Consider the following 12444-nt stretch of genomic DNA (forward strand, 5'->3'; position numbering starts at 1 on the left):
TTGTGTAAAATAGATTTCAATACAGAAGTCTTTGCACACGTCTCCTCCCTGTATAATCCCTCTGATGCATACGGGATGCCATCAAAGAAGCTCTGCCCGTGTCTTCAAGGAATGTCACAGATCACTTTAATGCAGTGATTTTACTGAAAAGCTTTAAAATAACTGCAGTAAAAAACAACAAGCATGAAAGGTACTTTGAGGTCTCCAGCAAGTTCTTGTACAGCATGTCTTACACTCACATATGCGCTTGGTTAGCCTACATGCAGGGAGGCTGACTAAGAACTGATAAGCTGTTACTAAGAACACTGGAGGTGTCAAGTGGATGTTCTCCTGCTGTGAAATGGGAGCTTGAGCGATATTACATCTATGTGTCATGTGCTAATCATGAGATGAAGACCTGCTCAGCATTTGACGATGTAACGCAGAGAAGCAGAAGGGTATACTACACGTATGTAACTATATGTATTTCCATGTTATGCTACATTTTACTATATTTTGGATGTATTTGTAAAAGCTTAAATGCCCCGGGGCACATTGCAGCCCACTCTTTCCCTCATATTCAGAATATTTTGTATTGTCTGCATTTCTGGCTTTACACACACACATATATATATATGAATGAAAACATAAATGCTTTTCTAAATGTGTATTCATTTGCTTTTCTACTCTCTCACCCCAATTTGTTAAGAAATGATTCACTTCTGAACAAACTGCAGGCAAAGTTCTGAATCCAATTACTGTATTGTAATTTGCATTAAAAGGGATGAGAGCCATCAGGGGACCTATTCATCCAAAACAATTTGGTTTGTATTTGGAATTTTCACTAGGCCAATTACACACATGGAAGATTCAGCCGGCTTAAAACCACTGACCTTGGCAAATATTCTGAATTCCTGGAGATCCCAAGACATCCTTGGATCCAAATGCTGCAGCATTTGTTCAGTTAATGCTACTTTAGCGAGCTTGAGGAGTATTTGCATCCTCACGCAGAGCGGAGTCGTGTTTGTCAAGAATGCTGAAAAACTAAATACAGACCAAGTGATAAAAAGGGCAAATTTATTTAAAGCACTTACATAGAAAAATATGATCGATTTGAGTCAACAATAATAAATAGAGCGCCTGACTATCCCCAGGCCCTGTCGGTACAACAGTACAATCAATATCCAGTTTCACAATACAGCAAAGGCACTAGCATTTACCACAATCAACAACACGGCAATAGAGGTGGTGTGGGTGGGAGTGGGCAGGGAGCAGGGCTCTTCACGGCACCGTCTGGACTCAGTTCTCGTCAAACGGCCGTCACATACACCGTCACTCGTGACCCACCTCCCATGTTTGCCGTATTTGCAGTGGAAATTACACGAGATCTGCTTGAAGTCTTTTCTGCTTGCCTTCCCCTCCCCTCTAAATGCAGGTAGAGATGAAAATTTGTAGAGAATGCTCAAAAACAAAACTACAGCGCGATGCTGCTACAAGCGATAACGCTGCACCCTGGTACTTGTTTTGTTCTCCTGTGCTACAGGGAAGGATGCAAACATCGTGATCAACCTGCGGGCAGCTCCAACATAACGTTAAACACAGATGCTTCTGAGCATAACCAACCAAAGCGTTCAAATAACCAAAAACTAAACCGAAGCAGTAGGACTTATCCATCATGTCCAATGCTACATGTCATAACAACATGACAAATGTATTCATCATACTTTACTGATTGGAAATGTTGGACAGAGCATCATTAAAAACAAACAGAAAATGAATAAAGTCCAACTGAAATAAATATCTTTCTGCAGCACACGGATCAGTTCTGGAAACTCCAGGAGAAGCATTCTGGTTTGACGGCTGCATTCCAGTTTGCTGCTGTTGGATGTTTACATAGACTGTATATAAAGATGGCTGATGCTGCTCCTTCCTATTATACAAAAGTAAAAAGCCAAGGTGGCTGCATAATAGCGACAGGGGAGCCAGTTCCCCTGCCTGATATACATATGAGGGCACAACCTTTGAACTTGAACATGTAGCTGTCAACAGATTCGGACGCTCGCTTGTGATTTTAAAGAAAACCGATTTGTAACCAAGTTATTCAGTTTGATACACGTCAGATATTTTGACTAGACTGGTTGTGCTCTTAGCTTGGTATCAAGATCTGAACTGGGTGCAGGGTTAGCGTCCCCACTGTAAAGACTAACAAACCACCAGCACAAGATGTCAGCACTGATTTCCACGTGATGACATCCTCAACCTGACAACTTTTCCCAGACGCACACTTTAAGACTGAACGGACATCATCGCTTGAGAAAATCAGATTTCTTATAATCTTCCTCATTCAAATATTTAGGTTTTTTTTTAAATATTCAGTCACACTGTATTTAATTCTTGATGCTGCACTTAAATCTTTCACGGCTCTGTTATCATTTACACACCATCTGTTTTAATAAATCGCTGGGTGTAGACTATTTTTTTAGAATGATATGTTTTTGTAAAGCACTTTGTAAAAAAATACTTTTCTAAATGCATCTGAGCAAAGTGCAAATAAACGTGCATCGGTGGGAAAAAACACTAGCCATCTGGACTTTATGAAGCCTCAACGTACCGAAGCTCTTTTGTGCCAGTAACAGATAAAACAAGACGAGGAGTTCAAAACTTTCACTTAAAAAAAAAGCCTTTTGTGTCAGACTTTGACCTGTAACTTTGTTTGGTGGATGTAAACAGCCTTACAAACAAATGCAACAACAAATATTGCTGGACAGGAAGTTTACTGTAACTGCGCTTGATATCCAGTGACCTCATGCTCTGATTTCACTACGTCATTAATTCGTCTCCAGTCACACAGGCCTGCAGGCTCGTCGGTTAAGGAGGAATGAGTATTCCCCAACTGGTTGGAGAGTGCTTGTTGGTGGGTGACTGCTGTCCCTCAGTGAAGTTAATCACAAAGAGTGCTGCACTGAAAACTACCCTGTCATTTCTTTGGTTGCTAGAAGATTGCCATGGTCACCTGTAGTTCATATGGAAGACTAGTCTGCAAACACTCACTAACTAATCGTTTAGCAGTGAAACTATCAGGTTTCTGGTTGACCTAAAACAGAGAACATCAGGTGTTGTTGCATTTCATTGAAAAAATACAACTTTTACTTTGAAGTTTCTCTTGGTTTCTCGGGTTTGTGTCGCACTCCTGATAGTTTTACTATCACTCAGTGGTTAGTTGGGGAGTGTTTGCAACTTGGCATTTCACAACAACAACAACAACAAAAAAAAAACTACGGGTGACCGTGTTAACTAAAGCAATCACAAGGTTTTCAGATCTCAAACTGCACCACCCCTCACCAACGTTATTCCTGTGAGAGCGGAGGTTTCCAGGTTTACTGACGGGTCTGAGTGACCGAGCCCGTCGCTGATATCATGTAACAGGCTATGACACAAAGTTGGGAACACTACACTACTTTTTTACTCTTTTCTTTTCTCTGTCAGTAAAAATTCAAGCACATCCTGTGTTCTGAGTTAGCCGGTCAGCTGTTTCATTTTAAATAGCTTCAAATCTCATGTAAAATTAGCTTGGCAAAATATTCAATTTGGCAAAGAGAAGAGGACACAGAAGCTTCTTTTTCCTGTGATAATTCAACGTCACCTCCTGATTAGAAGACTCGATCTGCATCAAAATAATCTGACAACAAACTGTAGAAATCCTTCAGATTCTAGTCTGCAGGTAAAGTTGGAATAACAATAAACTGAACTTTGGCTGCAGAAACATTTCAGCTGGACTTTACAAAAACAGCAGCACAGTGGGTAAAACAGTACAGTAGATGGCACGTACAATCCAGTGATTCAGACACATTATAAATGTAATGGCACAAAAAAATAAGCTCCTGCCCGTTGCCACGCTCTTATTTCAAAGCCAATAGCTTCATCTCATCACTGACAATTATGTGTCGGTGTTGGTCGTGTGAGTTGGTCCCAATTGGTAATGACACATCTCATCAATAATTTTCTGTTTCCAAGGGAGGAATCATGGGAGAAAAATGTAGATTTTTCCAACATGAAAAGAACGTGTTGTGCAACTCTTTACATGCAAGACAGAAGCAAGCGTGACACTGAAGACGAGCTGTAAGCGTGTTGAAGACGTGCCCAGTGATGCAGCTGGATCGCTTGCTCTGTCTCTCTCTCACTCTCACACACACACACACACACACACACACACACACACACACACACACACACACACACACACACAGCACATCCCTGAAGCCCACAGAAGAAACTTAAATCGTTTGACCAGGACACTATGGATTTCTTTATAAGAGGTCAGAAAATATAGAAAGAAAAAAAACTGATTCTTGTGTAAAGCCATAATCAAAACATTGTAAATGCAAACGCTCACTATCATTGGTTCAGATTTGCACTGAAGAAAAAAAAAGAAAAGAAAATATTAAATATCTTAGTAAATATCAGGAAAGTGATAAGGCTTAAATCTTTCTGCAGTTCGACGTGCCTCCCGAATATGATTCCTAATGTCAGAAGTTTTTCCCCCAGGTGCCAAATATCCAAATATCCGTGGAGATCGACTGGTTCACTGTGTGTCTGCTTGAAAAAAGCCCTGATTGTCAGAACAAATTGTAAGAATATGGTTGTTGTTTCCTCGCCTTAAAGCTAGTCCCATCAGTTTCCACTCTCGTCTATTGTCCCCTTCGGCCGTGTCAGAGTCCCACGTTAAAAATCCGCAGCTGTGCTGTCCTGTTTTGGTTTTCGTCTCTGCGTCCGGTCCTCAGTCACTCCGAGTTGCAGTCGACTGGAGAATTAATGCACAGGAGCCCGGGGATGCTCAAAAGGGCTGTAAAGCTTATATCCACACTTGATACACTCCAAGCACCTCCAGCGTCAATATGCGTCGGAGCTCGCAGGGCTGACAGAGCTGCTCTTAACAAGTCTACTTTCTAGATGTTTCTCTGGGCAGTGAGGTACTTGAGAGCTGCAGAGCCATACTTCCTGGACAGATCCTGGTGGAACTCATCCTTCAGGGTGTTCAGACAGTTGCGGTAGCTGGAGCTGGAGCGAAATTTAGAGATGTCGAAGCTGGGAGCGTGGGGCATGTGGATCATGAAAGCATTCGGCAGGACCATCAAGTCATACTCCTGAAAAGAAGAAAGAGATGATAAATGGAGAACAAATGCATTTTCAAATGGCTTTCAGCCTCCACTCACAGTTTGGGTAAGTTTATCAAAACACGATGGGTCGGGTTAAATACACCCTTTAAGAATATTAATTTTATGCTACAGTCACGCGGGGAAAAGCCAAAAATGATGACCAAAATTATCGTGAGTGTGTACACTGAACTTGCAATCTTTGGTTGCCCAGGTCTGCAACAAGAAGGTGATAAAATGGCAATAACCTGGAGTTATTGCCTCTGTTATCAGCTTGAAATTTAATGGGGACAGGCTGGCAATTACATGCAACCTCTTTGTGACAATATGGCAATTAACTGTGATCAACTGGTAAAAAATTGCAAATCTTTCCCATTACACAGAAATTCATATTAAATCAAACACACATTGCTCCACAATAGTGGCGTTGCTATGGTGAATGGATGTGGACAATGCTTCATTTTAGATTTAGGCTCCATACTGCATCATGGTTAGATGGCTGCTGGAACACAGTGATTTCCCAGCTTCTGGGATGCATAAACTGTACGTTATCTCCCACGAGGAGCATGGTTCTGGTTCTGCTGGAAGTCTTTTTCCTGTTAAAATATGGCGTTATTTTTGTGCCACTATTCTGAGCGCACGTAAAAAAAATTTGCAGGTGCAAGTGTTGCCTTTTGAGGAGAAATTTATTTTGAGCGAAGAAAAGCAAAATCTGAGTGAACAAAATTCATTGCTGCGTGCAAAAAATGTATTTCAGTGTTTGCTATTATCCACACACACACACACACACACAATAGCAGCCCCTCTCGCTCAGTTTTTGCATTTGCGCTTGCTCGCAACGTGTTGCTCGCGCTCTCAACGTGTTGCTCGCGCTCTCAACGTGTTGCTCGCGCTCTCAACATTTCTGCCCGTGCGCGCTCAACTCTTTCTGTACACCGTTATATTTGTGCCACAAAACCAGCCAATCACAGACTTGGATGCAAAAAAATCTGATTGGCTGTTTTGGTCTCCAATCAGCTCGAAATGACGAAATGCAATATCGCAGAATGCATTTCGTCCAAAACTCAAACGAGGCAGTGGCGGAGTTTGAAATATTACTCTTTCTGGGTCACAAAATAAACTTTTAAGATATTTTCATGCGAGAATGGTGCTGTGTAAACTTCAAATATCTGCTCAATTTATCAAGACATCACATATTTGCAAAAGTGCTCTAATGTGTTCGGAGATGCCTGTTACCCACCAGCTGACCGGGTGGTCACTCGGGTTAAACATAATATAAAAGGCTGAACTGACAAAAATTCGGCCGACTACACCACCAGGTATTACAGGAAAAACCATAAAGCCTTTGAACTACAACAAATGCTGTTGTGACAGTGATGTACACTGTCTTGTTGGTATATATGCATGATTTGCATCACCTTCATGTTTCCCTCTCACCACATATCCAAACTGATATCATGACCAGCAGCTTTACAGCTGTGGCTCCAGCAAACATCAGCTGATACTAGAAATTAATATTAAATAAATTCTAACAACAGCTGATCAAGCTTAAACGTGCTGCTGTTGTTTAGTGCAACATCCGCTGGTTTCTTCTTTCTGGTGCAAAGTGGGCGATAAACAAACAAGAGAGACGATCAGCTGATCATTGATCAGTTTCATGATTGAAGTAGCAACAGGAGAGTGAGGGGAGAGAATGAGAGAAGAAGAGGCAGCTGTGCAGCAAAGACAGAATAACTCCAGCTTTGTGTCTTTTTTTTCATTCTAGCTGAAGTACGGGACGAATCGCGTTCCTTTTCCCCTCAATACGGATGTATTGTAATTGGTCCAGCCCAGAGTTGATCATGACCAATTGGCTAATCCACCACCTTTCATTGTTTATACCGTTACAAAAACAAACAAACATAAAAATGAAAAATCACCATCGGCCCACCGAGCAAATGTCCGGTTTGCCCAATGGCCAGTCCAGCTATGCGGTCAGCTGGTGGGTAACAGGCATCTCCAAAAACATTAGAGCACTTTTGCAAATATGTGATGTCTTGATAAATCGAGCAGATATTTGAAGTTTACACAGCACCATTCTCGCATGAAAATATCTTCAAAGTTTATTTTGTGACCCAGAAAGAGTAATATTTCAAACTCCGCCACTCTGTGTTCCTCCACCACTGCCTCGTTTGAGTTTTGGACGAAATGGATTCTGGGATATTGCATTTCGTCATTTCGAGCTGATTGGAGACCAAAACAGCCAATCAGATTTTTTTGCATCCAAGTCTGTGATTGGCTGGTTTTGTGGCACAAATATAATGGTGTACAGAAAGAGTTGAGCGCGCACGGGCAGAAATGTTGAGAGCGCGAGCAACACATTGCGAGCGAGCGCAAATGCAAAAACTGAGCGAGAGGGGCTGCTATTGTGTGTGTGTATGGATAATAGCAAACACTGAAATACAGTTTTTGCACGCAGCAATGAATTTTGTTCACTCAAATTTAGCTTTTCTTCACTCAAAATACATTTCTCCTCAAATTGCAACACTTGCAGCTGCAAATTTTTTTTACGTGCGCTCAAATTTTTTTTACGTGCGCTCAGAATAGTGGCACAAAAATAACGCCATATTAAAAGAGACTTCCTCCTTCCCACTAAGGATCCTGCTCATAGGGGCTCACTGGGCTACTCTCTGTAATATAGTAGGACTGTTGCCTTATTTTAAAAAAAGCACATGAATGTTGCTGTGAAGTTGCTCAATCATTACATCACACTAAAGGCATACAATAATTTATATGACACTGAGTAAAACAAGCATCTGAGATCCTACAGCCCAGCCAGACTCCCACATACTGACTGTGAGCTCATGTGACACACAGATTACAACTGCAATTAAATTTAATTACATTATACATTATGCGTATGAGGCACAGACCAAAGACCATCAGCAAGAAGCTTGATGAGAAGGCGATTAATCAGAAATGGAAGAAATATAAAACGACCATCACTCGCCCCTCTGTCTGGAGCTCCACGTGAGCTCTCGCCTCATGGGGTGAAGATGATCATGAGAAAGATGGTGGACCACAGACACCAAGAACACCACACTGGACTGATATCTAGCAGTGCTTGCAAGGTCCTCCTGTTCAAGGAGGCACATGACTTAGGTTTAAAAATCCAAATGATTCAGAAAAGGCTTGGGAGAAAGCTGTGTGGTCATATGAAACCAAAGTCAAGCTCTTTAGCATCAACTCGATGTGCCACGTTTGGAGAAAGAGAAAGTCAAGCATGGAAGCATTATACTTTTCGGCTAAGGACGGGACAACTTCACGGACATCTGAGTTGACAAGCGATCAGCGAGAAACACGAAAGGATTTACTTAGATCAGTTTATAACTGATTACTATCCCCCCTACCCCACCCAGTCGTTCTTCCCCTGCCATCTTTGACCAGATTATTGTGTACATGAGCACGTTTACCTGTGCATCCAGCTCCATGATATGGGACACCTTGTTCCAGCCAAAGCCCACAAAGCGCTGGTCGTACTCGGGACATTCTCTTCTCACCACAACGTACGGCTCAAAGTCTGGCTCCCACTCCACCTTATAGGGCGTGGTGGCCGTTCGCCATTTGGCATAGTTGGTAGGCGCGTGACCCTTTGGCCACACATGATACCTGTGACAGGCAGGAAGAAGGAGACATTGCCAGTTAAATAATCCTCCAACCATCATCGACTGATCAGAAAAGTTCATTTTGAGTCGTAATTAGAAACCTGAAGGTGTAGAGAGTCCCCATGTCCAGCATGGAGAGCAGCTCGGCTTTGGATTTGGGGAAGGACAGACGGTAACGAAGGGTCTCGAAAGCTGGAACCACCAGAGCCTTCTTTGTGTGAGCCATGTCCATCTGCACCACAGACTTTCTGCAGCAGCAAACAGGAAGTGAGAGGCAGCTAAAGCAGCACGTATCTACCAACAGGGATGACTAAACCCTCGAAAACAGGATTTCAGTCTGAAAGTTCAAAGTAAGTAAAACATCCAGAAATGCCATGAATAATGAATGATGAATGATTTTTGGTTCTTGGTTAGGAAAACTACTCCAAAAGGATTTTATGCAGGATTCATGACTCACCTCTAATGCTGGGCTCAGACTACACAGCACTTTGTGATCAGTGCGTCTCCTATTAGGCGGATATAATCGAGTCAAAAACACTCGCAATGAATTGGCAAATAGACAGAAAACCTAGACCGAATCATGGCAGGAATATCCTGGTGGAAAGGAGGGAAACGTCATCTCTTCTTTGTCAAATAATAATTTTAAGTAGTGTTGAAATATTTTTACTCTTGTTTTCAGTCCATCTTGTGTAGCAGGAGAGCCTCCTCACTGAGGAGCAAACACCGTTTCCACTCGCAGCAATAAGGAAAATGAGTCAGCGCAGAACCAACGGATGTCACAGCGCAGCATTACAACCTCTACGCACAGCAGAAAGTCAAGGTGTAGGCCTCAGAGTTCATTACTCTATTTTAGTCAGTGGTAAGGTAAGGGTATCAAAATTACAGTGATAACACCACATCTGTATGTAACGCTCTTCTAAAAAAAAAACAAAAAAAAAACAGTCGGACTTACCTCAGGTAATCATAGAGACCGTACATTGGCAGGAAGTCCACGTCAGTCAGGAACACGTAGGGTGTGTTGGCATTCTTCAGGGCCACGTTCCTCACCAGGTTGACCGGGTAGAACTGGCCCTCCTTGTAGACAATGTGGTAACCCACGTTCTTGCGGTTCTTGAGGACCTCGGAGGCCTGGGCGTAACGCAGGAACTGCTGAGCCTCAGCGTCAGACATGTAGAGAGCTAGGCTGATGGGGCCTTCCCAGTGCTTACAGATGGCCTCCAGCATCTGCAGCCTGTAGGAGGCACACACGGTCATTTCACACAGTTTAAAGCACACAGATCCAAGCCAGGAGACGATTACAGTACACGGGTTCAGTACCTGTCCATGGAGAGCTGGGCCACCAGAGTGATGTCAGTGTTGTCCTCAGTGGGCGTGTAGTCATACTGCAGGAAATACAGGTGAACTCGGTGCACTGTCAGTCGCTCTCGACGGAAGTCGTAACACTGATCGTCCTCGTCCAGCTCCTCCAGAGCCTTTTGTAGCTGAGCAAAAGTACACACAGTTACAACAGTTAAATGTCATTTTCAATTTCCTTTATCTTCTAACCCAACGGTCCCCAACCCCCGAGCCACCGACCGGTCCGTGAGTCATTTGTCGTTAAGGCTCGGGTGTGAAATTTATGGTTTTCAGGGTTTTTAAATCTTCTTTTTTGGTACTGGTTTTATTTTGTTGTATTTATCCGCAACACCTTAAAGGCCGGTCCATGAAAATATTGTCTGACATAAACCAGTGGCACAAAAAATATTTTCTGTCTCTGTCTATCCTAGCTCTCTCTTTCTTCCCCAAACACCCTCCTTTATCAAAAAAACAAAACAAAAGATAAAAACATATTGCAAACAAGATTTGTCCTGCAGACTAATCTCATGGGAATCGACTGGAAAACGATACATGCACACGTGTTTAGCTGACAGGTAACATCATAAATATTTCACAAATAAACTTCACTACTACTACTAGATACTTTAGGCAACAGTGGAAACCACGACGCTGCCCCCGTACAATATTACTCAGCAAAGGTCACAAAGTGAAGTAGAGACAGATCAGCTGACCTCAGCTCGGCACAGCCCTGAACTGGACGAGCAGATAAGAAAACGGGTGGATGTTATTGTTTCCTGCCTGACACAGTCTGAGTGATGTTTGAAATATTTTCCCCCAATGTTAAATGATTACTCTCAGATGTTTGCTACTGTCACAAATATCGCCCGTGTGTGTGTGTGTGTGTGTGTGTGTGTGTGTGTGTGTGGCTAACCTTGACGCTCTCTGGACTGGCCTGCGTCGGGCAGCCGAACAGTTCCCGTCTCAGCAGGTTTCCATCATACTCCAAGAAGGTCAGGTAGAGGTTCCTGAAGAACTCCACGTGTTTGTTTTTGACGCGGAGCTTCTTAGGAGAGTTCCAGTGGATCACCTGAAACCACAAGTTTCTGCTACTCAGCCTGATGGCAGCCTGTGGCAGTAAACGGCAAACCTGATGGTGCGAGCTGGCGTACCTTGAGGTCAGACACCTCGGTGTAGCACTGCTCGGAGCGCGTGTGATCAGACAGCTGAACGTTCCAGAAGCAGGGGAGCTGGTGCACCAGGACTGGGTTCTGCTTTATGAAGGCATTGAATATGTCCTGCACACAGACAACACACCGCTTTATCAAGAGCCTCGATCCTTTTAACACTAGGATTACTTTGTGGACATGCATAGATCAGAGCTGCTGATGTTTGTGATGATGTAAACAGGATCAAATTTGTGAAAGCATGACTCATCGTGGCCTCAGGGTCTCATTCTGCAGCGCTGCTCTCCAAGACATCAAAAAAACAAAAAAAAGAGTCTTTAAAAAATTCAATAAAGCTCAACAAACACAAGACTGTAAAACACCAACAGCTCGTCAGTGCCAGGATGATGCCACTGATGAGCTGTAAACGTGGGCGCCGAGGCGACGGAGTCACAATCAAAGGAGTCCTCACCCAGAATCAGTTACAGTGAAGGCCACAGACTGATGACGGTAACAGTGTGTAATGAGTTGACAATCCTGTTTGGAGGTATCCCTAACCTGATCAGCGAGTGATGTACTGAGCATGCTCATAAGTTCCCTCTCTGCCGTCAGCCTCCACATCTGCTCCCAACCGATTCGCCGCAGTCTCTCCAAGTACAGAAGAATGACGCCTGAAACCACGAAGCAGGACACTGGCTAACAATGTGACATTAACTTAAAACGTTCACTTTGGGCTAAACGTTCACTCCTCAAACACTGAGGTTCTTTGTGCTGTTAGGAATGAGACGACATCAGGTTCTGTGCTGTTTGGAGCAAACCTGCCAGCTTCAGAGATTCGTCCATAAACCCGTTTACCTGTGTTGAAGCCTCTTCCCAGCGCAGGCCACGGTTTGTGGTTTTTCCATAAGTTGCCCAAGTACCAGTCACTCTGATTCTCCACCAGACCAATCACCTGCTTATCTGTGAATGAAACAACCGTCAGCTGAGGAGCAAACATTTCAGGAAACATTCTTCTTTTTCAACAAGTTTTTCCCCTCACTCTGCGTCTGCCTGCTAATGCATCTAAAACCCACAGATACATCCGTACGTCTGTGGTCTGCTTGAGGAGATTTTCAGTAACAGTAACTTATTGATGGTTTTCACTACGTGTGATGGTACACAGCAGTTCTAAAAATAAAAACAGCATTG

At 43.2% G+C, this 12444-nt stretch overlaps 1 protein-coding gene across 2 annotated transcripts in view; it reads right to left on the minus strand.

Annotated features, from left to right (window-relative positions):
- Positions 1–1039: 1039 nt before the first annotated feature.
- The window catches only part of large2 (LARGE xylosyl- and glucuronyltransferase 2), a 117967-nt gene continuing 106562 nt past the window's right edge, over positions 1040–12444 (minus strand). For both annotated transcript variants that reach the window (XM_063469831.1, XM_063469837.1), the window contains 9 exons: positions 12112–12216; positions 11815–11927; positions 11263–11388; positions 11025–11180; positions 10094–10257; positions 9729–10007; positions 8878–9024; positions 8585–8780; positions 1040–5123 (listed from right to left, as the gene is read on the minus strand). In XM_063469831.1, the coding sequence (XP_063325901.1) occupies positions 4926–5123; positions 8585–8780; positions 8878–9024; positions 9729–10007; positions 10094–10257; positions 11025–11180; positions 11263–11388; positions 11815–11927; positions 12112–12216 (1484 nt within the window). In that variant the 3' untranslated portion in view covers positions 1040–4925. The remainder of the gene's footprint in view (positions 5124–8584; positions 8781–8877; positions 9025–9728; positions 10008–10093; positions 10258–11024; positions 11181–11262; positions 11389–11814; positions 11928–12111; positions 12217–12444) is intronic.

The sequence above is a fragment of the Pelmatolapia mariae genome, linkage group LG1, assembly GCF_036321145.2.
Source record: "Pelmatolapia mariae isolate MD_Pm_ZW linkage group LG1, Pm_UMD_F_2, whole genome shotgun sequence".
Taxonomy (NCBI): Eukaryota; Metazoa; Chordata; class Actinopteri; order Cichliformes; family Cichlidae; genus Pelmatolapia; species Pelmatolapia mariae.